Genomic DNA, 24,716 nt, shown 5'->3' with positions numbered 1-24,716 from the left:
CTGCAATTCACTTTCGATACAAGAGCAATAATACTATAATTGAAATTGTTTCCTAAAAATAGAGTATTGTTTAGCTTGAAGGTTCCTGTATAGCTAGTAGAAATGCAAGGAGGATATTGAATATGAAACTGAGTAAATGGATTCGAATTATCTGATAAATAGAGAATGCTTCTAGAGGTAATTGATAAATCGGTATTACTAGATAATTTTTTAAAAGATATCTCTTTAGTTATTCTATAACAATTGCATTCTCAAAATGTAACTTCGAATTCATCAATCTCAATAAGCTTGATAGCCAGGTTTTCAATAGTATAGCATTTATTGATATAAAGATTAATAGCTTATCAAAGAAAATTGGATATTTTTCTTTTCAGATTATAGAGGAAAGTTGTCGGATTAGTGATTTCTGTTTGTATAGCTAATAATCTAAACCTGTAATATTATATTAGGAAGTTTTCTTGTTAGGTGTTATTAGATATAACCCAGTATTCATATTCAGTTCGTGTATAATCAGCTTTGACCGGATTCTTATAAATGATTATAAACTAATCAATCAATTATTATTCTATTAACAGAGTACTTTTTATTTATTTTATTTATTTATTTATATTAATTTACATCCGGGGGGCAAGCCACAGGGGCTCGCCACGACCTCCCAGGGGGTACTAGGGATGGACTAAACTAACAATTCTATATACATACAATTGCCGGCATAGCCAAGCGTTTCCGTTCTTCTACGGCTGTGATGCTAGTGGCGAGCGGGGCGGCCGCGTTACAAGCGCTCTCGCCGCTCCACTTCATTCCAACTTGCAAGTTCGGGCTGTCCAACTCACTTCATGCTGAGTAGTCCAGGGGTTGTTCGGGGCCTTTGTGAAAAGGCAGGGGTTGTCAGCTGGTAAGGGTTGGGGTGATTATAGGCTGGTAAAGGCCGGAGTGATCGGATTGTTGAAGGCCGAGGTGATCGTAGGCTGCTGTAAGCAGGCGATCATTATTGTCGAGAGAGGGAGGTATGTTGTGCCCGCTCGGGTGCGGGTGGAACCACTTTTTGGTGGGGAGGTGGGTGGCGGTGGAGCGGAGGCTTCTCTATATCAGGGCTAAAGGATTGGGAAGGGGGTACAACATTCTTCTTTGATCGTATGCGGATGATGAGCTGTGGTTTCGTAGGTGACTAGGCTTCGAAAAGATAGATATCGATCGGGATATGGCTCTGAGCAGAAGTGGGCACCAATCACTTTACCACTGAGCCAGCCACTCCTTACGGAGAACAATGGTCTTTTTGTTTAAACAGAGTACTTGAGTGTATAGCGAGAATATATATTCTTATACCTCTCCTTTATCTGATTTATTACATAAAATTGTTATTGTACTTCCGAAATAAATGAATTTTTGTAAAGTTTGAATTACTCAATAACCAATAGCTGTTAGAGGCTTACTTTCGGCTCTATATTATCTTTGAGTTTGAATAAAAGATTAATGGGCTTCAAAATGTATGGATACTTTATTGTAGTGATAGATAAACGAAAGTAGAGTGTTCAATGAATTTATAGGTTGTTTGGCAGGGCGACTGGGTTTGAAAGGGATCTACTATCAATACTCGAAAAGGATCGTTGTAAAGACTGACTTCGCAAACAGGGGGTTTTTTTATTCTTCCTTTTCCTAATAGTAAGAGATACCCTCTCAATAGAATCAACTAGAATATCAGGAGTTCGAACTTTACAATTCATAAAGGAATCTGTGTGATATTACTATTGATATCTTGAAGATTGAAATAAATAAGCAATACTAAGATTATACTATAGCAATTTGTTTTTGAATCTTACAATTTCGTTCACAAATCCTTAAGTCTTTAAGAATTGATACTTGTTCTCCTGTAACAGGAGAGTATACATCAACATACTATCCTCAAAAGTTAATGCCTCGATTGAGAGTCGTTTCCAGACTATTTACCCTTTCCACATCTACCAGTATTTATATTAAAACCGTAAGAACTGTAACCATCGCTTTGTTGAAATTGACTATCATCAACTAAAAACACTCGACCAACGAAAAGGAAGAAAGCAATAGAGTTTTTTTGAAATAAATGGGTTGGATATAATAGCAATACTTGTAATTCCTATATATTAGGAGTTTATTATTTTCCATCAAATAGATTTACTCAGAATCAGCCCTCTTCCTATAAGTAATATCAAACATCCTCGATATACCCAAAAAGATATTATAGTTTATAAAATATTATTTGATCAGTCATCAGATAACCATACAATTATATAATGAATTATAGATAATATAACACTTTGCCTTAAAAGAACTACAAAGAGCAGAATACATTTATTCTTAAAATCTATAACTACAGAATCGAAAGCAAAGTGCTTATAGAGTGCTCCTATATATTAGCTATATACACATAATCGTACACGTGCGCAAACGCGTACGTGAGCGATCGCAGCTGCGATTGGATGCGATCCGTGACAGGTAGAGCTTGGTTTTTGGATGGATAGGTTTTATTATAGCTTGATCTTTATGGTGAAAAAGAAAAAGTAAAATGGATTGTTATTTGTTTAGCTAAATAGTAGAGCTTTTGTATTATATATTGGATTTGCGGTTTTTAGAAGTATAATATATTTAAATAATTAATTAAATAATAAGTTTTATAAGGGGTAGGTAACAAACTTTATTGAAAAAATTGTTATTTTTTAAAGGTTCTTTAATAATTAGAATAGATCTGAGTGTAGAATTCTAAGTCAGTAATTAGCTGAGTAAGCTTGTTAGGATATATAAGAGTTTTTTTGATATATATGATCGCCTATTGTTAGATTGTATTTCTATAGGGGCAAGGGGTGTCACGGCGCCAACTACATGATCTGTAGTTGCCTTCGTGCCTCAGGCACAGAATACTAGTGTGCCCTATTTCCTATAAGTAAGGCTTCACTTTTTCATAGCTTTTTTATCCTTATGGTACAATATAAGTCTTTATCTGTATTATGATAGTTTATATTATTATTAAATAAGCTATCACAATTTTATTTCCCATTTTATTTCCAAAGCTTTATTGACACCTTATCCTGATTACGCGATCGTAATTTACTATTGATCTATTGTATATCCTGTTACTAATGTTTTAAATCTTAAAAAGCGTTAAAGATGGGTGAACAAGTATCTACACCAGAAGCACCTGTATCTGGCCTATCTCTGTAGTTCCTTTTCTTGAATCACATTCTCAACTCTGTCGAAACCGATATCTCTTTCTTAATAGATTTATTCAATAATCTAAATGCTATACACTTCATTGTCATTCAAATTGTATTTGAATCGATCGAATCGATTGTGGGCTCATTACAAGCCTAAGCTGTTGTTATTCAAACCCAAGCTATTAATGCTTAATCAAGATTATCGAATTAAAAGATACAATTGAGATATTGAAGATGCTGTTTATAATAATTCGCAAGCTTTATCTTATTACAAATATTTTATTGTTTTCGAAAAGTTTAATAGTGATGAGCAAGATATCACAAAATGTTAAGATTAATATACAATTTTTTGTAATACAGTCAATTACTATTTAACTGTGGAATTATAAAAATGAATTAGAGTTTTAGAAAATCATATTTCTTATTAGCCTATTTTCTAGCTTTATTTATACAAACAATCAGATATATTTTAATACAATCACAGACAAACGTATATAATTCCAACCTTTAGTTTTCTGAATAGTATATTAAATAGATATTTAATATAAATTAAATAAGCAATATCAAACTCTAAATCTTTTATATAAAGCTTTTATAGATTACAATAAATATAAAATAAAGAAAATCCTATTTAATAACTTTATTACTAAATTCAACTAGCTTGTTATCAAATATAAAAAACTATCAAATAATAAGTTTGCTGATCTTAACTTAAAGTCTTATAAGAATTAATTAATATTTCAATTAACTACTCTAATAAACTTTTTATTGCTGATATCAATATCAAATAATCTGATAGCAAGATTTTACAATAACTTAAAGAAAAGATTTATCTTAAATAATTAATGCAAGAATCAAGGCATTAATTTTAGCAATCAGAAAAAATCCAATAAAAAGAAATCTACTATCACTATTATAATATCTATACCTAATCCCTTTAGAGATTCTATATAATTAGATATTACTTGCTAAGGCCAGCAATTCTTATTATATTATAATAAAGAACAATATCTAGATCTTAATCTTTATCTTTATTACAAAAAGCCTAGTTATATCAAATTCAATTATAAAGAAAAGCAATACAATAATATAAAATATAATATTAATTCAGAAATTATACAATACTCTAATTATTCCTTTACTACAAACTAATACGCTTCGAATATCCACTGTTTTCTTATTACCGATTATATTATAACCTTGAATTCTATTACAATATTTATAGCTTTATTTATCAGAATACATTCCTATCTACTAATTGTTTCCCGACTACCGTAATACTATTTCGATATACCTCTTCAATTCCTATTAGTAGTAGAGATCTAAATAGATTTATTGAAAGCTTTGTATATTCGGATAATAATGGAAATCAATTTCCCAGTCAAATATATTAAAAGATTAATCTCGATTTATAATTGCAAATCGAGATTCTTTGTGGAAAAATTTGCCTTTGTAGATTAAAAGATTAATTATATCTAGAAATCCTTTGTATTTAAAACAATGAATAACAAATCTCTTAAAATCTCAATGGAAATTTTCTTATATTTAATATAATTATTCTATTTATTAGCTTAATAGATAATAAAGCCGCAGAATATGGGTTTATAGATAGAACCCTTCTATCCAAGATTGGTATCTCTATACATTCCCTCCCTACTATTTGTAATCTGTTATTTACAAATAAAAGGACTTCTGATATTCTATTTCAATATATATTATTAAATCTACAGATTAATAATTATAAAGAAATTAGCTTATTCTATATTACTAATCTTTCCAATACGAATCCTATAATCCTTGGTTTTTTATAGTTTAGTATTATAATCCTATTATTAATTGAATAACAATAACTCTTAAATTCATGTTCACATATTATTCTAGATATTATTACCCAATTAACTTTATTGTAACTATTATCCCTAATTATAACGATATATCGGACTTTAGTAGATATAGTACTTAATCTAATACTATAAATACCTATTGTATGGACTAACATACAATAGTGGGCGCTATACCCCAGTATTTGTTTTCACCTCCCCCATTATTTCATTCCCATTGTGTATTTCAAAAGTTATCCGCTAGCGCCCTTATGGCCTAGCCGTCTTATATAGTCATGGACTGAAGCGGGACGTTAAATTAAATCAATCAATCAATCAATCAATCAATAATACTATAAATATCTGTTAGAAAATCTATTTTGAAGTTTATTTTGAAGAAATCTATCTCAACCCTATATTATATCTTTGCTAAAGAAATCATCAACAAAAGTCTCCAGACTCCCTTCTTCTCATTTCAAAACTAATCAATACTTTTGAAATACAATCCTCCAACTCTAATTATGGAAAAAGAATACTAATAGAAACCTCTATAATATAAATCCTGTTGATTCAATACCACCCAACTCAACTATCGTTATACTCATTAAATCAATAGAAAAACAGAGACTTGTACTAAGATAATACCAAACCAGCCGATCCTGAAACCAGCCTTAGCGCAGATCATCGCAGGCTTTAGGATATACAAAAGACCGTCACGAAACCAAAACGTTTTACCCCCATTAAACCCTCTATTGCTATAAAAGCTTTTTGAGAAACCGACTGACGCCTTACGAAATTGTTGGTTCAATAATGAGATCAGGAATACGGGAGACGTGGTTCCCACTATCAGTAGGCCCCTAAATGTCTGTATTGTATTCTGTCTAAAGAGCTAGCTAATGAGGGGAAATAGTAGGCCTTATATAGACACTACTGAAAGAACTAGTCTCCTTCACATTCGCCTAAATACCTTTGATACAATAGCCATTATATTGAAGTCATTCTTTTAAAGTAAATTCCCTTATTCATACACTCGGAACTCTTTTTTATAGCTTCAAATACAATAACTGAAAAGAAATTCGTAAAATCATAAAAATCCTTTATCTGCTGGTTAAAATCCCTAACCTCTTACCAACAGAACCAATCCCTTCCTTTAATCCCATTCCTTTATTTAATCCCATTCCTTTGTTTTTGATCTTATCGACAAATCGCGACTTAAAAATATATATATCAAAAGAAATATCCGAAAGTGATACAACCTCAAATATACCCTTAACTATCAATCCATCAATCTCTTTCTTTCTGGATTTCTTATATATAATAGGATTCTTAAGATCAGCAGCAAAACATTCGGGGGTAGTAATCTTATATATAAGCTCGAATCTGAGGTATAACTATTTGCAAAAAAGATATTAGTATAGGCATCTGATCATTCTTGAATAAATCCAAGAAAGGTTTCTTTGGATTCGTTGTATACATAATCACTATTCCTAAAGGAGGTAATATAACTTTACCGGAATTTGGTAAAGTTATTTCGGGATCAATATCATAATCCCTATCCCTACCACTTCTACTATTGCCTTTACTGCTATTACCGCTGCTTCTACTATTATTACCATCTTAACCGCTATCCCAATTATTATCATTATCCGGATCATCATTATCATTAGGTAATCCTACAGGAGTATCAACCAGTGGAATTCTAAAGCCTAATTCTAATACTGGTAAAGGTGCACATGGGACTTGTATATCCCCAGATTGGAATAGAGTTGATCCTTTATGTATATCAAGAGAAATAATCGAACCACTTATAACTTTGCCGGATTTTAACAAAGTTAAATGATTAGCTGGATTACTATTCTAAGGTTCGATAAAAGGTTCGATTTGTAATCTCGAATTGAATTTGATAGGAAGGTGGGCTTATTTTGTAGATACAAATAGTTATACCTCATTAATCTAATATTCCAGAAGCTATTCCACAATTTAATTATAATACTCTTTATAGAGAAATACTTTTATTAAAGTATTATTGAGATTTGCATTTATATTAATATAAACTCCATAATATTACAAGATCTTGCAAAAGTCATATAATATCAACTTATCAATACTTCTGAATAGAGTTTATTGAATAAGCTTGAAATCGAATATAATTATATTCTGAAGAGATATATTGATAATCCTTGTATTCGAATATATAGTTATTCGAAAAAGAAAGTATTTATTGATCTGGTACTCTATCCTTATCTTGAATATATATCCTTTATAAAACTGTCTAGCTTTATTGAGATCTTTTGAAAAGAAATAGTTTTGAGATTCTTCTTTGAACTTCAAATCCTTAGCAGTTTCCTGAGTTTTTCTTTCTTCAACTATTACTTTGTTAGGAATATAAAGATTAAAAAAAGCAAAAGGATGAAAAAAAGTATTAATTATATCTTTGTAAAGAGAAGTCTTAAACTCTTATTACAAAGAATCAGTATCGTCAATTATCATATCAATAAATCCTTCTATGTTAGTGGATTGATCGGATAGAACAGGTTTCTTGCTAGTATTAGGTTTCTTGCCAGCTTGCTTAAAGCTAATGCTAATACTTGCCCGGGATATCATAGTACTAACAATAAAAGAAGTAAAAGTGAGAAGATATTTTGAATAAGTAAGTTAAGTAATTTGTGATATCACTAATTAATATTGATTCAATAATGAGATCAGGAATACGGGAGATGTGGTTTCTACTATCAATAGGCCCCTAAATGTCTATATTGTATTCTATCTAAAGAGCTAGCTAATAAAGGGAAATAGTAGGCCTTATATAGGTACTACTGAAAGAGCTAGTCTCCTTTGCATTCGCCTAAATACCTTTGATACAGTAGTCATTGTATTGAAGTCATTCTTTTGAAGTGAATTCCCTTGTTCACACAGAAATATTCAACAGAAAATGAACAATATAAAGTTCCTTACAGCTAATAACTTTATTCAATTCTATAAAGATCAGAAAGCTTATATTACAAAAATAACTTGGAATAAATTAGATAAAGCTTGTAAGTTATATTGTATAGTAATAAACGATTCTATTTAATTATATTATAATATTATAGAAAGTGATATCAAAAAGTTTATAAAAAAAACTAACCGACCTATACTATTTACAATAAAGATTCAAAATAAGCTATTACTTTGGTTTCACAATCTATTCACTGGATTCTTATTCTCCTTCACTAACGAGCTCCTGCTACAACGCTTTTGGGATTATAAGATTGAGATTATACTAAACAAAGAGTCTCTGTATAATAAAAGTTATTCAATATTCCTAGCCAAACTTCAAGTCATTCGCAAATGGCTTGATAATAATCTAAATAAAGGATTTATCTGTAAATCCTGTTTCCGATCGGCTGCCCTATTTCTCCTAACTACAAAGCCCGGGGGGAGCATTCGAATCTGCTAGGACTACTGTGAACTGAATAATGTTATTATTAAGAACTGTTATCCGCTATTATTGATTAAAGAAACCCTCGATGCCTTATGCTATGCTAAAGTTTATATCAAATTGGATATTATTGCTGCATTCAATAAATTACGGATTATAAAAGGTTATAAATAGAAAACCACTTTTACAATTTGTTTTAGCTTATTCAAATTCTTGATAATACCTTTTAGCTTTTGCAATACTCCTACCTCATTTTAGAATTATATCAATTATATTCTTTTTGATCTTTTAGATAAAAATTATACAGCATACCTAAACGATATTTTGATTTACTTTAAAAATGTTATAAATCATTAAAAACAAATTCGCAAAATTGTTTAAAGATTTATTGATGTTAGATTACAAATTGATATTGATAAATACAAATTCGAAACAAAAAAAACGAAATATCTCGGCCTAATTATTATTCCTAATAATATCGAAATGGACCCCAACAAGGTTAAAACTATTCTCGAATGGAAATTGTTAATTAAGCTAAAAGACCTTCAATGTTTTCTAGGGTTCGCTAATTTCTACCAACGCTTCATTTATAACTTTTCTAAAATCACGAAACCTTTAAATCATTTATTGAAAAAAGAGAATATATGGAATTGGACTGTTGATTAAGAGAATACCTTTGAAAATCTGAAGTATGCCTTTGCTTCCGTTTCAGTTTTTGTAATATTTGATTATCATTATTGTATAGTTGTTGAAATAGATACTTCAGACTGGGTTACAGGCAGAGTATTCTCTCAATATGACAATGAGGGCTGATTACATTCGGTTGTGTATTTCTTTTCGAAATATAGTGTAGTTGAGTGCAATTACGAGATTTATGATAAGGAATTACTAACTATTATCAAATCTTTAGAAAAATGGAAATCCGAATTATATGGAATCCAGGAGTTATTCGAAATCATTACTAATTATAAGAATCTAGAGTATTTTATATTGATAAAGATATTGAATTAAAGACAAGCTAGATAAGCTGAATTCCTATCTGGCTTCAACTTTTGTATTATATACTATTCTGGTTATAAGGCAGTTCGCTTTGATGTATTGAGTCAAAAGACAAAAGACCACTCTGCTTACACCGATCCCAACGATAACTGGATCAAAAATCGCCTACAGACGGTTCTTCCAGAAAAAGTATTCGATAATACTATACTCAAAGATCTTATTCAATAAGTTAATAACAATATTGATCTCATTGCAACCCTTATAAATATAATTATTCCCGATATCGAAAAGCCAATCGATGATTTCATTGATATAACATACAAATCATCTGAATTGATTATTATTATACACAAAACCCTTTGGAATTCAGCTGTTTGTTATTAGTTACTATCTATTCAAAAAAACTTCCAAATTATTTTTCAAGATTGTAGATTGATTAATAATAAAATCTTTTATTACAATCATTTTTTCATTCTCCTTTCCACTAAACTCTGTATCCAGATTATATACTGAACGCACTTTACTGGATCTGCTGGGCATTCTAGCCGAGTTAAGATTATTGACCTTGTCTCCTGTATATACTAATAGTTCAATATGTTGAAAGAAATCGAAACTTATGTATAAACCTATCAACTCTGTTTCCGAACCAAAGCCTTCCGCCTTGCTATACCCGAATTCCTAGAATCTTTACCTATATTATTTCGCCCCTGGTCTGATATCTTTATTAACTATATTATACCGCTATTAATTAGTGAATGTTATGGTAAAAAGTATTAATATATTGTTATAGTTGTTTATCACCTAATAAAAATGCATCATTTCATTTTGATTATAGGACTCTCTGTAGAGAAACTTACTAATTGATTTATTGAGAAAGTCTATTGTTTATATGGCTTACCTGATAATATTATATCCGATAGAGATTCATAATTTATATTAGAATTTTAAAAACACTTATCCAAACACCTATCGATTATTTTGAAACGGTCCTCCTTATTCCATTCTAAGTTTGATGAATAAACAGAGAGAATAAATACCATGGTAGAACAATACCTTTGAGCTTTTATAAACTTTTATTAAGATAATTGATATGATTAACTTTCACTCATAGAATTTGCGCTCAATAATACAACCTTAGAAATTATTAGTATATTCCCATTTTTTACTAACTACAGTTTTTATTTACATTTTAATATTAAGCTTTTCTTATCTATTTCCCCGAATTTGTTATATCAATGTAGATATGAGTTCCTGAAAGCTAATAAGATTACAGATCGATTTGATATTATTCTAATAAAATTGAAAGCTTTAGCTACTTAGTTTATTCAGAAATATAAAGATTATACTAATAAGATTTGTATTGATGTTTTTTTGTATAAAGAGAATAATAGAGTATAGATTAATATTAAGAATATGAAGATTAATCGATTGATAAAGAAAGGCAATAACAAATGGGATAGTTTTTATAAGATTATTAAAGTTTACAAACAAGTCTGTCTACTTCAGCTTTCTATTAGTTTCAAGATCTTTCCAATATTTTATAACTTATTATTCTAATTACTTCATTATTTATTTGGATTAGTCGATTAAGAAATAATCAATAATGCTAAATCCCATTAGAACCAAGGATATATTCTAGAAAGAGATAACGAAACGAATAAAGAAATCAAGCAATAGGAATTCAATAAACTACTCGATTGTTATAATAAGAACGAATTTCATTATCAGGTCAAATGGAAATATCACTCAGTATCCTGGCAACCTATTGAAGACCTTTGCGGCTAGGAAGATACGATTATCGTTTTCCATTTAGTAAATCCAGATAAGCTAGAACCGTTCGTTTAGGTGGGTTTCAAAAGACTTATTACTCCTGATCCCTTGCTAGTATTTATATCAAGTGTATCCCCAAATCGAAACCAAGACAGACCTAAAAAACTCCATCAATTAATTACTACTCCTAAAAAAATTCATTTTAATCCAATAGTAGAAATTAAAGTATTTTAATGTTATTTTGTATTCTAGAAGGTTAATTGGTATTGCGATCGTAAACCGATCGCCTTGAGTGGGGGGTACTGTCACGGCGCCAACTATATGATCTGTAGTTGCCTTCGTGCCTCAAGCACAGAATACTAGCACGCCCTACTTTCTATAAGTAGAGCTTCACTTTTCCATAGCTCTTCTACCCTTATGGTACAATATAAGTCTTTACCCGTACCATGACAAGGGGTTAATCTGAATACTTTAGGTTGTTTATAGTATATTTAAAAAAAAGTAATATAGTTTTTTAACATTATTGTATAAGTAGTTTAGCTTATTATTTTAATAATCAAATTGCTGATAATAAGTAATATAATTGCTATAGCCTGTTTTTATAGCTATTAATTGATATAAAACTACTTTTGATAGAGTTAGTTCCTTTAGTTTCTTTGTATTATATCTAGAAAACTATTTCTTATAGTTAATAAATGCGGAGCATTCAAATCCCCCGAGCATATTATGTATTGCCGCAAAGTCCTCGCGACCTATAAAACCTGGCCCCCAGATATCAAGCCCAAATACCTATTCTACAATCAAGCAGCTTAAGAACGACTACTGAAACAGCTAATATATACACCAACCAAATTCGCTAAATTTATTGCTATAACAAACTTTTATAGAAATATATACCCTAAAACGCTATCAGAAAAATAGAAGGAGAGAAGGAAAGGGATTGATTGATCCAAGCGAACATAAACAGAGAATAAAAGGAGATAGATCTAGAAAAGCTATGTGAAAGAAAATTAAAGCACGTGGTATACTATATTGTAATAGAATATATACAAAAGCTACCTTTATAGAATAAAGCAGCTTTCAAACAAATACTATATAGAAAATCGGAAAACACATACGGAGGTATTCAGAGGATTGGAGACAAAGGCGCAAATGCGCTAGCCATCGCTTAGAAGGCTACTGAGGGTATTGAGACCCCATCCCTAGAAAAGGGGGATCATATAAACTAGAAGATCATCCCGCAGTTAGCCCAACCGTAATGCCCCCTGGGAGGCTCGCCTATACGGCCCGGTTGAAAATTACTAATAATAATAATAATCAGTGTGATAGGAGTCTCCTGTGAGTACAGGGTTTGATAGGATTAAGCCTGCCGGGGTAAGGGAAATAAATAAGGAGTATATGTTGTCTTCTGTATTATATAGTATTATATAGTATTGTGTGTTGATATATAGAACTAGTATTTAAAGACTTTTAAACTAATATCCAATCTGCTAATCGTTTTTCCTACATCGGGATTATTTTTTGTATATATTATATACCTTTTTTATAAGATAAGTGTGACGGAAACGGTGTTGTAGACCATATGGATCAGATCATGTGATGGTCAGGTATTCATTATATAGAATACTCCGGAGCGGAACAACGATAACCGGATCGGCCGCAGGACCGATCACCGCTCCCGTGATCGGTACCCGAAGATCACCCAGTATATAATCCTATCTCTTCTCTACGAGAAGAGATCAGTTCTAACTGTAGATGAGGAGATATACACATTTTCATACTTATACCATTATTGTCCAATCATTCCCCTCCATCGTGATATGCTATTGTCCTGTACGATAATAAGTAATCATTTATATAGTTTTAAAAAGTAACCTTTGGAATTCTATAATCCGAAGTAGTTTATTGGATTGAATAGCTATTTATTATTGCATGTAAAGCCGAATTAATATCAACTTCGGTATATGTCTTAGGTATGATATAATTAATGATATATCAAAATTTTAAATCAATTGATTCAAGCGTTGTGAAGTTATTAAAGAATAAATAAGAGAGGTCCCTTCTTGCGGTAAGCTTTTTTAAGGTGGCCCAAAAGAGGGGTGGCCCGAAAGTGGGGTATCCGACTTACTTAATAAGAACTTTTCAAAGTCTTCTCTCTCTCTTCTTTATATAAAAATAATTACTTATTTACTTTATAAAAACAAATCTTTCTTTATATAAAGCTCTTTTATAACATAAAAGGAAATATAAATATTCTCGAAGTATAGTATTTTATAACATAAAATCCCGCGTCTTATTCTAGTATAGACCTTTTTTAGATACTCTCCTCAAAGCCAAGCTTTTCATCTTTCTCTTTATGTTCAAGAAAATACAGGGCAAGAACGGCAATCATGAGATATAAAAAGCCTATCGTTGTTCATTAGCGACTCAATATAGTGATCATAGACATCTTACTCCAAATCCAGTTCATATATCGGTACCCGATCAGCTCCTTAAAAGAACCGCCTATGATAGGACCCAACATCATCCCAAGAGATGCACCAGCATCGAGCATCGAGAATACGCGCGACAAACAACCTTGAGACCCAAAAGCATGGGGAGTCTTTTTTTGAAGTGCTTTTCCAGCAGCTAAAAGGTCTTCTTGTTATCATGACAGTCATTATAGTTACATCATAGAAATTTGAAGCTGACTTACCAACCAACTCAGCGGGTGCGTTACCAGACACAAATGGTCGCAGGCCACCTATGATTATGATAGATGCTATATAGAGCGTACCACTTCCAGCCTGGCTACCAGAAATACCTAAAAGTCCCAGGAATACTGCCTGGATGATAGAACAAACGACAGCAGGAATTCTTGCTCCAAATCGGTCGCGAACCCAGCCGGCTATGGGGCCAATAAGAAGTCCAGGGACTACAAGACCGACAAAGAGGAGTCCAACGATAGTAGGGCCCCATCCATACATCTCTTGAACTTGTAGAGGCAGAGTGGCATTAAAGCTGGTGCTCACAGTCGTACTCGTAATCGTCATCAATAAACAGGTAACGACACGACCATCAGTCAACATAATTCTCCAGAATCTCCCGGCGCCAGATACAATTTGATCGCCCTCTCTTTCGAGAAGTAAGTTCGTTCTCTCCGAATTGCTATCCGGAGTCAAACGAGCGGTTGTATCCGAAGCCTCTATCATAATGACACGTGCCAGAAGGTCAATTATTAATATGACAAGCGGAACGGACCACGTCACCCAGTAACCTGCAACCTCTAAAAGCAAACCAGATACAGCAGGTCCACCAATTGTCCCGGTGTTAGCAAAAGATGACATCATACCCAATCCAAAGCCTCGCTCGTTCTCTTCGTAGATGCTTGCGACTGTTGCAAAGCCAATTATCCATACAGCGGAGCCAGCAACTCCTTGCATTGCGCGCCCTATGAATAATATAGGAACTGAATGAGTGATGGCTACCATACCAGTGCCAATGATGCACCATGCAAGAGAAAACAGTAACCAAAGCTTGCGGTTCGAGCTCTTATCGGCAAAATGCCCGATTATAGGACTAGATAACATGGCGAGCGCACCATGGAGAGCAAGTACGGCAGATGTGAATATCTGAATTTGAGATTGATTTATATGGAGACGCTCTTGAAGCATATACCCAAGAATTGGAACGAGAAATCCATATAGGAAAGTTTCTGTTCAGCATTAGTTGGTTCTTGAATATGACTAGAGGGGTCAAATAGACAGACCAGCAAATAATGCGATTGCAATAGTTGACAGGGTGAACCATTTGGATACGCGCCATTTATAACCTATGGGTAAAGACTTTTCGGAATAGTCCTTCATGGTGAGAAATCGATTTCAATTCAGAACAATTGAATTGATGCCGTGCAGGAATAAACAGAGATCAATATTTTGATAAAACCCCAAATACATCTACTAGATTTGTTTACCATCATTGTCTTGTTATTACATGTGAACACGGCTCTTTAATTGATGGCGTTCTAGATATCCCATTCCACAGATAATATCTCCGAGGAGGTTTCAAAAGAGTCGTTATGGTTGAAACAAAGTTTGCGCAAAATCAAGATAAATTAATTTTCAGGCGAGTACATTGTCATTTGGCTCACACGTGGATGATTATCATGGCGAAGATCAAGTATTGAGTGACACAGCACTGACGATGTATGTACTCACCACTGCCTATTAATGTAAAGATGACACTCGATTTGGATAGTCCCGCTGTCTCTAGCTACCACATTGGTGTACGTACATTACCTACCTGACTCACATAAATCTCTTTGTTGAAACCATCTCAGCTCAATGCAAAGCTTGGTCTGGGAGTTTGTAGGAGTCTCAAATAGTAATTCATCATTTCCACGGGTGAAACTCCTTGAAGACGTATCTTGATCGATTGGAATAAGCAGAATGTCTTTCTAATTTGTAGAGATCATGTATCTTTTCCAGAACAAGTGACTTTCAATAATCAGAAAAAGGGCGTCATGTGACAAGATCCCCTTACTGATGGCTGGCTGTATTTGATCATCGAGCTGTGAGTCCGAAATGAAGTCTAATAATCAAAGCTAGTGGTGTGGCACCTCTCTCTCTCTCAAGTTTTGCCGTGAAACATTCTGTAAATTTTAATTTGTGGGAAGAATTGATTCAGAAAATCTTGAATATTAAAGATCATGAACCCGTCCCGATTTTTGAAAATTATTCAGAGCAAGGGAAACTGTTCTTACCATGGCTTTCTCACACTTTTGAACTTTCAATGCATAGAGATTAATTTCACATCATGCAGCGACTTCATCGTGCTGTTCATACAGCAACAAGGGCAACAGCCGGCAATTTCACTAAGACCTTACCCATTAGTAAGACTTGTCTTTTTCCTCTTGGTTGACTTTATGATTTCAGAATACTAACTGGTGTAAGCAGATTATGAAGTTTCTAGCCTCATCCATTTGATTCAAGTTCCCAAACCTAATTTGGCCTTTCAACCATCTCACTTGAGAGCCGTACACGATGGTCTGAAAACTGAAGGGGTACTACAATTGCAGTTAGGATTTGAAGATGAGAAAAGTTCTTACCTCCAGAATCTAATCCACAATCTCAGCAAGAGCCATAACCACGGTCTTCCAATAGCCCATAGTGCCGAGCGCGGATGGTTTTGGGATGTTCGGCCCTCTCCCAGCAATGTTAAAATTCATGGGCACCGAGCTCGCTCAGAGACAATGTCTTGCTTTGATTGGCACACGGATTGCAGCTATGAGAATCATCCACCTCGATATTTTGCTCTTCAAGTACTTCAGCCAGATCGCTGCGGTGGTGGGACACTATCGCTACTGAGTGTCGATCGTCTCCTCACCTTGCTTTCACCTCAGGCACAAACGTGGCTTTCAAGCCCTAATTACAAGATCACTGTTCCTCCAGAATTCAACAAGAATCCGAGTGAACAGTGCATTATGGGAAATCTACTTAAGATGAGACCGGAAGGTGCCAGTGGAAATCAATTGCGATTCCGGGAAGATATCACCACTCCCTTAACTCCAGAAGCTGCCTTGGCTTTGAATGAGTTGAAAACAATTTTGTATGACCATGGAGCCCAGAAATGGACTATCAACTTGGGACCTGAGAGTCTTCCCCAGGGATCAATCATTATGATGGACAACCGACGATGGCTGCATTCACGAAATGAGGTCAAGGATCCCAACCGTCATCTTCGGCGAGTTCGGTGGGATGCAAGGCCGTTCTGATCTTTGAGCCAATAAAGGTTTCTTGGTATGTTCTTAACGTGCTATATAATCCCAAATCAGAGTTGTTGAGGCCAATAATAGATTATTTGCTCACCGCTTGGAATTGATTCCTCTTTCTAAAGTGATAAATAAGCTTTAAGATCCATTATTCTCTTTGTTCCATATGGTTGATCGTTTACGGAAGCTTTTGGTCCTAAATATTATACAGATCCGAAAGATTTCTGCCCAGGCCAGCAATTTGTAGTTGGATTCAGTTCTTGCTATGTAATTTGCGTATCGCGTGAGATAATAATTACAAATCAACATTGTAAGATTACATATCCTTTACTATGTAGCAATTAATTTTGACCAAAACTGTCAGTCTTTTCCTGTTCGAATTTGGCCACTCAATGAGACTTTGTGTTTTGCGACATGTTTTACTTACGTTTGTTATAGCATCTTAGGATACAATACACCATCAATCTTTGAGACTTTGAGATCTTACAGTGTCGTACAATGATGCGCCGGCCCGCTATCCCCAGCACGTTACGCATAAAACGATGTAGCTAGTAGCTACTCAAGATGAGGAGTCTGTATGATCTCATCTTATTACTTATTGCAACCATAGTCATGGAAGCAAGACGAGCGAGACACTAAATCAGACATGAAGAGTGGATCGCTGAACTATGTCAAGACTGGGAATGGAGATTCGTACACTATTCTACACGGCAGAGACTAGATCGAACGTCAATCTGTTCTTCAAATTATTTCAAACATCCACATTTAGATCACGAGATTTTGTTTAGTTTTGAAGAGGTGAGAATCAAGCTTGTAGTCGACAGGATTCGAAACGACTCGAAGAACTGTTGAAATTCAATTATTGAACCAATAAAAACATCAAAGCGTACATAAGTACTAGACTACATCTCCAGGAATGACTGAGCATACCCAGGCTCCTCCATGACTAACAGCACAGATCTTGTCAGGACTACTACGCCATGCGCCAAGGCCGAGCAATCTCCCGTGTACGACAAAATATGTTCCGATGAGGGGGTATTGAACACGAACACCGGAAGAGTTCAGAACAAGGTCATAAAGTCTTGGAGTGATGCGGCGCTGTACTACACAGGTAACTCCTGAGATTATCTGAGTGCTCCGTTGAAGTTGTAAGGCGGAGATCCAGTCTTCAGCTGTGAATTCGTCACCAAATACAATTCCTGCTCCTTTGCCACTGCGAATGGGTTTCAAGATAAACTCTTTCCGTAAATCCGGAAACTGTTGTGCAAGACAAAAGAGTCTCTCCAGTTCTTTTGATCCAGGAAGGTATGTATCCGCAATTCCTTGATCAAGAATTTTTGCCTGTGCACCAGTAATCACGCACCGCGTGACCAGTGAATTCAACTCCTGCTTCAATATACCAAGCATTCGCTTGTCATGTGTCAGAAAGATTGAACGTAAGTCATTGAAACAACGGAGACTAATTTGCCGCAGCATCTCCGGCTCTAGGGCAAGTAGCTCTGATTGGTGTAGCTCAAGACCGACCTGGTAGATTTCCTCAACAACTTCGTTATCATTGGTCCGCCAGGCTAAAGGGGAAGTTTCCTCATTTCGTCCCACTAGACAGCAAAGTTTATATCCACTGCCATCATCAAAAGGGAGAAGCCTGAGCTGTGCTGGAGTGATGATTTTGGGTCTGAAGCCGAACCGCTGTTGAACAATATGAAGGAGCATATGGATATCCATGCCCGGTTCTTTGCCCTTAAGAAGGTGCAATGAAACTCCCGTCTGAAAAAGACTGATGGTTCCGTCAAGGAGCTACTCAATGTTAGAAAGCAATTTAGTTAATATTTTGGACTGCCCCTTTGCATCTTTCGGGGGAGATTTTACCTTTCTTGGACTTGCTGCACATCTTAATCCATTTCTCCCAGCCCCCGTCTCTTCCAGACCTTCATATGCAAGGATTGAATGAAGAAAAGCATTGAATGAGAAGCGTGCATTAATCTCAGTAATGCGATAGTTTTCTACTGTCATACCATTCGCATCAAGTGCGTCTTCAACAAGAAAGTCTGGTCGCCACGAGCCCCGACACTCGCGATACATCGGGATTTTATTGTTGATAATTTGAGCTTCGAGCCACTAATCGAAGAGCAGTTAGCCATCAGAATAGTAGAGGGAACTGAAATCGTCATTGACTAGCAATGAAAGGCCTGTAGACTCACGCGTAAAAGCTGTTCTTCTCGTGGTTCGAGTGGCATACGATTAGAAAAGTGTGCGTCTTGGTCAATCCACCATCTCTCAACAATATCCGTTATTGCTAGAGTCAATGCCCCATGTAAGTCTTCTAGCTGTTTTTGGTGCTTCTTTGTGATTAAAATGGGCCGCGGACACCCTGTCTGGTAGGAGTTTCCAGGCCAAAGATGGGCAGGACATCGTTGCAGTAAGCTGTCTTCGAACTTTTCTTGCTCTCGAATGTAAGTGCCCTCTTCGACTCGGTACTCTTGGACAGGTTGATAACACTCGGCTCTTGGCCTGATGTGTATCTGCTGAAACAATTGAGAGGTTGCCTTTTTCATTTCAAAAAGTGTACAACAAAATGATCAGGAAAAGGGAAAAGGATGAAGTATATTATAGGGCCGTATGATCTCAATCAGGAGACAGCTATTACCAGGGTTGAAAAGACTAATCCAAAACGGCGAGCAAAATAGATATCATCAAGAGAACGGTGGAAGATAATACAGCTCTGAAAGAGGTGTAACTCTAGGTCAGTGTTTTGTTGCATTTTGAATGAACCATCAATATCCACACGAAGTACAAATTACATTCAAACACCCAGCTACAAAAATATCTTCAGCTTGAGGCACTTCTTTCACGAGGATAGATGCTTGTTCAGAGTGAGTAAACCCGAGACAATGTTTGAAGAGGTGCGCACAAGAACATCATCACTTGTTAAACCTTTCAATCAGATATGTCATTGAGTATTTGCGTTGCAGGAAATGCCGTCGGGTTTGCAAATATCAACACTTATAAACTATTCCCTGAGACTAGGTGGGTGGTATGGTGATGCACCACACTAACGTGAGGCAAAGATTCATGGCCAAAGATGTCGCTTGTAGCATCTCCCGCCCGATGAAACAGCAAGTGCCTAAGCAGAACTGATGGAGTTTTAAAGTGGAGCTGGTCAACAGAGCAAGTGTAACGAATAAAACTTGTCTGAGAACTGTTGTCCTCCTCTCACCACCCCCATGTTTGATAGGCCAAACTGAATGTGGATTTTCGTTGAATTGTCCCTATATTTTGGAGCATACCATCACCCCCATACCGCCATATAGTTTACGTTATGACAATCGATGCTTGGGTCCTCCACCAAGCAACATGGCTCGCACAACTCATAAACTGAAAATACGATAACATTGCCAATGCCCACTGGACCAGGAACCCATAAAACTCAATGGAAATTAGTGTACCCCAACCTAAAGTAGCCCCTACAGCAACGAGAAGGAAGAACGTAAAGGTCGCAGAAGGAACAAACAGACAAAGGCAACAATAACACATCCTAGGTACAAGGAAAGGGAAGTCAATTCATGATACTGAATACGGATTGACTGACAATGGATGTTGTTCATTGAATTATAATTGGCATTGAATGGTATATGGAAAGGAGTGAATGGTGTAGGAGAAGAGGTGGATGGCATAGCTGCTATTAGACAAGAAAAAAAGTGACTGCGAATGGCTGCATTGCTGTTGAAATATTTGTCATGTACGAATGTTGACGTTGATGCCTAAGGTTAAAAGTTGGAAAGCGAGAAAGCTTTCGAAAGTCCCGTCCGTCCACCCCGCCGAGCCCGCCTAAAGAAAGACCCCTACCTACCTTGTAATATCTAGTACTCCTACATATCTACGATTCGCAAACCAAAATCTCCCAGAATAGCTTTCACGACATTACAATCGCGAATATGCAGCGCCGTATGGTAGTATCCCCCGTTCAATGTATTGTTCCGGGTAGCACATCTTCTAACTTCACATTTCAGTTATCAAAAGAAGACGAGGCAGCAGTCGGCGCAGACGAGGTCGAAGTACGAAGAGAAGATCAGGACAAAATTAATCGATTCAGTCGTTTGCATCAACGAGAAATCGGTTTGGAGGACGAGTTAAAGTTAAAACATGTCAGTACAGTCGAGTCGAGTGCTGCGCGACCAAAACATTTCTACTATCAATCTGCAACGAATAGGTTTCTAATCCTCTTGTTATACAGAAAGAAAAGGAGGACCTAGACGATGTTTCGGGGGAACTTGAGTTGGCAGACGAAGATGACATGATACCGTACGACCTACCATCGCATTCCTTCATTATATAATTGTCACCCGTCGAATCATACTAACTTGATTGTTCAAGTTACAAAATCGGAGATTCATTCATATCCTTACCACTACCAGAGGTACAAGAATTACTTACAAAATCGACCGAGAACATCGAGGAGGAAGTGATCTTGGTGGAAGAAAAGCTTAATACAATTAGGGAGGAGATGACACAACTGAAAGTGGAATTGTATGCCAGATTTGGTCGAAGTATTAATCTGGAAACGTAGAGTATCGAAATAATTTCATAGGAACACCCAAAGGACCCATCAAAGCTCCATATCATATTCCTCGCGGTGACCCAATCACAACAAATGGCTCGGGAGAGTTGAACGGCATATGTCATGCCATATGCACTCCTCTTGAGTACATCGTACAGTCCATCATCCGACAACATCTACCGTCAGGAACCAACTTCCACATTTTTTATTCTCTCAGGGCCACCTTTATCCATCAAACGAACCTGGTTAATCGGTCAATTTAAATTAAATGACATATTCTGAGGTTGGTTTCATCTCCTAAGGCATCGAATACATACTTATTCGGTCTTCGTCCCGAATTTTGGAAGCATATGACTTGGGGCATTTACACCATACACACCAACTTGACGAATTCCCTTGGAGATCTGCCGCTTGCTTATTACCGATGAGATTGCTGAAAAAGTAGCCATCTTTACGGTTGAGTCGGCACCATCGTTCCTTGCAACCAATAAATCGGACTTGATGGCATGCAGTGGACCCGCACCGAAGTTCGACAGTGGAGAGAGCTTCACACTACGATGTAGAATTTACCGTTTACAAACTAGCAATGATCCTTCGTTTTTCAAAAGGACCATGTAATTATGGGCATATAGAAATTTCCTTGCCCAATGAAGTCTTATCTCCAGGTAAGTATATCACAGGCTAAGTTTATTTCTTTTACTGCGTATATTCATTTCACTACAATTCTTTTTCATTGTAATCCTATTTCCCTTTTGCCCCAGCTCTATACAAAATCCCAATCTGTTTATGGGTTTCAACTTCATCCAGATTACCTAGGACATCACAGAGAGGAGTGAGGAAGAGTCAATTGTTTGTAAGGGTAGCCGACCAAACAAACATGCCCAGCGCAGATCATGGACATGCAATCGCCTCACCGGGAGTCGGCGACAACGTGATAGATGAGCGTAACTTAGAAGCAGGCTCTACATCAATTGGTACGTGCAGTATTCCATGGGTAGAGCTGCAAATATACTAATGGGAATATAGAAAGGCATCAAAGTAGACTTTCTCGAATGGTCTCAGGAATTGATCACGACGATGCGAAAAGACGATATGATCTTGAGGCGAGAGACAATCATGTATCTCTTCCGGATTCATCTGCATCCAGCGTCTTGGGCACACGGAAAAACGTAATACATTGGGAGGAGAACGATCCAGAAAATCCATATAATTGGTCTTCCGTACGTCATATCTCTTCCCCTGGGGAATTTTTAGATGGGTATTCAGTTGCTCCGTAACGAAGGATGGGTCTAATTTAGAATCATAGGGGTGGAAATGTTACATTGTTCTCGTTGGAATGCTTGTGGTGATCAACAGCACCATGGGTTCTTCTCTACCTTCGAACGCGATTCCATTCATCGCTCCGGATTTCCACATAACATCAGAATCTGCGGAAATTTTACCAATGTCGATGTATCTCCTTGGATATGTGCTTGGACCTTTAGTATTTTGTCCACTATCAGAACAATTCGGACGAAGAACAATCATGCTGGCAACCTTTTTCTGCTATACCGCCTTTACATTAGGTTGTGCCTTGACACCAACGTGGGGTGGACTCTTAGCATTTCGAATTCTGGCAGGTGTTAACGCGAGTAGTCCTATATCCGTCAGTGGAGGTATCTATGCAGATATATACAAGGATCCAGTAACAAGAGGGAGAGCCATGGCGGTTTTCACTGCAGGCACTTGTGTAGGTCCTCTAGTGGCTCCAATAATTTCGGGCTTTATATCTCCTGTTCTTGGCTGGCGTTGGACTTTCTGGATTGGCTTAATCGTTGCTGGTGCATCTTGGGTCCCTCTTGTATTTCTTCCAGAAACCTACGGTCCAGTTCTACTTCTCAAACGCGCAAAACAGTTGCGAAAAGAAACAGGCGATTCCGAAATAATCGCGCCGATCGAATTGGAAAAGCAAGACCTAAAACAAATGGTGACTGTGACACTCACTCGACCTATCCGCATGCTTTTCTTCGAACTCATCGTCTTGGCCGCTTGCACCTACCTCGCCCTCGCCTATGGGATATTCTATATGTACTTTGAAGCTTATCCGATTATATTCGAAGGAATATATGGTCAATCGTCTGGCGTTTCTGGGCTTATGTTCCTGCCCATTGGTGGCGGTGCAATTCTAGCTATCATCGTATTTCTCTGGTGGGATACGTTTTTGCGCAAATCTCAAGCATCTCAGAAAGCCTGGGCGCAGAAAGAAGAGTCTCGGCGGCTGCCACTTGCCATTTTGGGGGGACCACTCTACGTTATTTCGCTTTTCTGGTTAGGCTGGACATCCCGCGCCTCCATTCCTTTTTATGTTCCCATGTTGGCCGGCATACCATTTGGAATGGGTTTTATACTAATCTTCATTGCTCTACTCAACTACTTGACGGATGCTTATGAGGTCTTCGCCGCGAGCGCCATGGCTGCATCGAGCTGCTGTAGAAGCTTAGCTGGGGCGGTGTTACCGTTTGCAGCGAAGCCCATGTATACAAAACTGGGTGTGCCATGGGCAAGTAGCCTGCTTGCATTCCTGAGCCTATTAATGTGCGGTATTCCGGTATTATTTACATGGAAGGGCGATCGTATTAGGGAAGGGAGCGTATTCTGTCAGGAGCTTAAAGAACGAAAAATGAAAGAGTTGGAGAACTTGCAAAGAGACAGATTGGTGAAAGAGCATCGCCAAAATGCGGAGGTCACGGAGAAACTTTAAGATTAAAAAAGCTAATGTCCTTTCTGGGGAGTTTTTGGTATGGGAAATGGCTTAATGGACGATCATAATGAGTACATATGACAGCTAATTTGAACTTGAATGTGAAAAAACAATGTGTAGCATACGGCTTTACCACACTATGGTTTGATTTTCTTTCTGGATACCATCATTGGGCGCAATGACTTGTTCGTTTCTTTTATTTTCAATGTTATTAGTCACTTCACAGATAATTCTTTCAGTAAGTTGGTAGATCCAACCGTCCCTGTTCTCCATCCTCACTTCTGCCACATCAAGAACACGTTTCACGAATAGTATATATCCGGCTGATTGAACCATCTATTGATCTACGATACTAGCAATTGTTGATACCGTGGAATGTCTTCGCGATTGAAAGCACGCACAAACCACTCGAAACAAATCTTGTGTACTACGCTCGAGCTCAAGGACCTTGACATAACATCTGATCAACGA

The 24,716-nt window shown here is 36.3% G+C and overlaps 5 protein-coding genes across 5 annotated transcripts; 3 read left to right on the top strand and 2 right to left on the bottom strand.

The window, feature by feature from the left end:
• Nucleotides 1–13,512: 13,512 nt before the first annotated feature.
• EAF02_001134 (uncharacterized protein) lies at nt 13,513–15,043 on the bottom strand (the record flags this gene model as incomplete). Its single annotated transcript, XM_038897182.1, has 4 exons — nt 13,513–13,604; nt 13,653–13,826; nt 13,894–14,892; nt 14,947–15,043. The coding sequence occupies 4 exons, from the start codon at nt 15,041–15,043 to the stop codon at nt 13,513–13,515; spliced, it is 1,362 nt and encodes a 453-aa protein (XP_038764041.1).
• A 949-nt stretch (nt 15,044–15,992) lies between these two features.
• EAF02_001133 (uncharacterized protein) lies at nt 15,993–16,950 on the top strand (the record flags this gene model as incomplete). The annotated part of the gene is made up of 2 exons (XM_038897181.1): nt 15,993–16,068; nt 16,133–16,950. The coding sequence occupies 2 exons, from the start codon at nt 15,993–15,995 to the stop codon at nt 16,948–16,950; spliced, it is 894 nt and encodes a 297-aa protein (XP_038764040.1).
• Nucleotides 16,951–17,844: 894 nt separating this feature from the next.
• EAF02_001132 (uncharacterized protein) lies at nt 17,845–19,502 on the bottom strand (the record flags this gene model as incomplete). Its single annotated transcript, XM_038897180.1, has 3 exons — nt 17,845–18,744; nt 18,817–19,065; nt 19,149–19,502. The coding sequence occupies 3 exons, from the start codon at nt 19,500–19,502 to the stop codon at nt 17,845–17,847; spliced, it is 1,503 nt and encodes a 500-aa protein (XP_038764039.1).
• Nucleotides 19,503–20,882: 1,380 nt separating this feature from the next.
• Nucleotides 20,883–21,514, top strand: EAF02_001131 (uncharacterized protein; the record flags this gene model as incomplete). Its single annotated transcript, XM_038897179.1, has 4 exons — nt 20,883–20,897; nt 20,958–21,092; nt 21,182–21,249; nt 21,322–21,514. 4 exons carry the CDS (start codon nt 20,883–20,885, stop codon nt 21,512–21,514), a joined length of 411 nt encoding a protein of 136 aa, XP_038764038.1.
• An 868-nt stretch (nt 21,515–22,382) lies between these two features.
• On the top strand, nt 22,383–24,419 carry EAF02_001130 (uncharacterized protein; the record flags this gene model as incomplete). Its single annotated transcript, XM_038897178.1, has 3 exons — nt 22,383–22,479; nt 22,532–22,725; nt 22,812–24,419. 3 exons carry the CDS (start codon nt 22,383–22,385, stop codon nt 24,243–24,245), a joined length of 1,725 nt encoding a protein of 574 aa, XP_038764037.1. The 3' UTR covers nt 24,246–24,419.
• Nucleotides 24,420–24,716: the final 297 nt, after the last annotated feature.

This window comes from Botrytis sinoallii, assembly GCF_014898435.1.
Source record: "Botrytis sinoallii strain Bc 23 chromosome Unknown BSIN_001, whole genome shotgun sequence".
Lineage (NCBI taxonomy): Eukaryota > Fungi > Ascomycota > Leotiomycetes > Helotiales > Sclerotiniaceae > Botrytis > Botrytis sinoallii.
The sequence above is the reverse complement of the archived record's forward strand: the minus strand, read 5'-3'. Positions and strand labels throughout refer to the sequence as shown.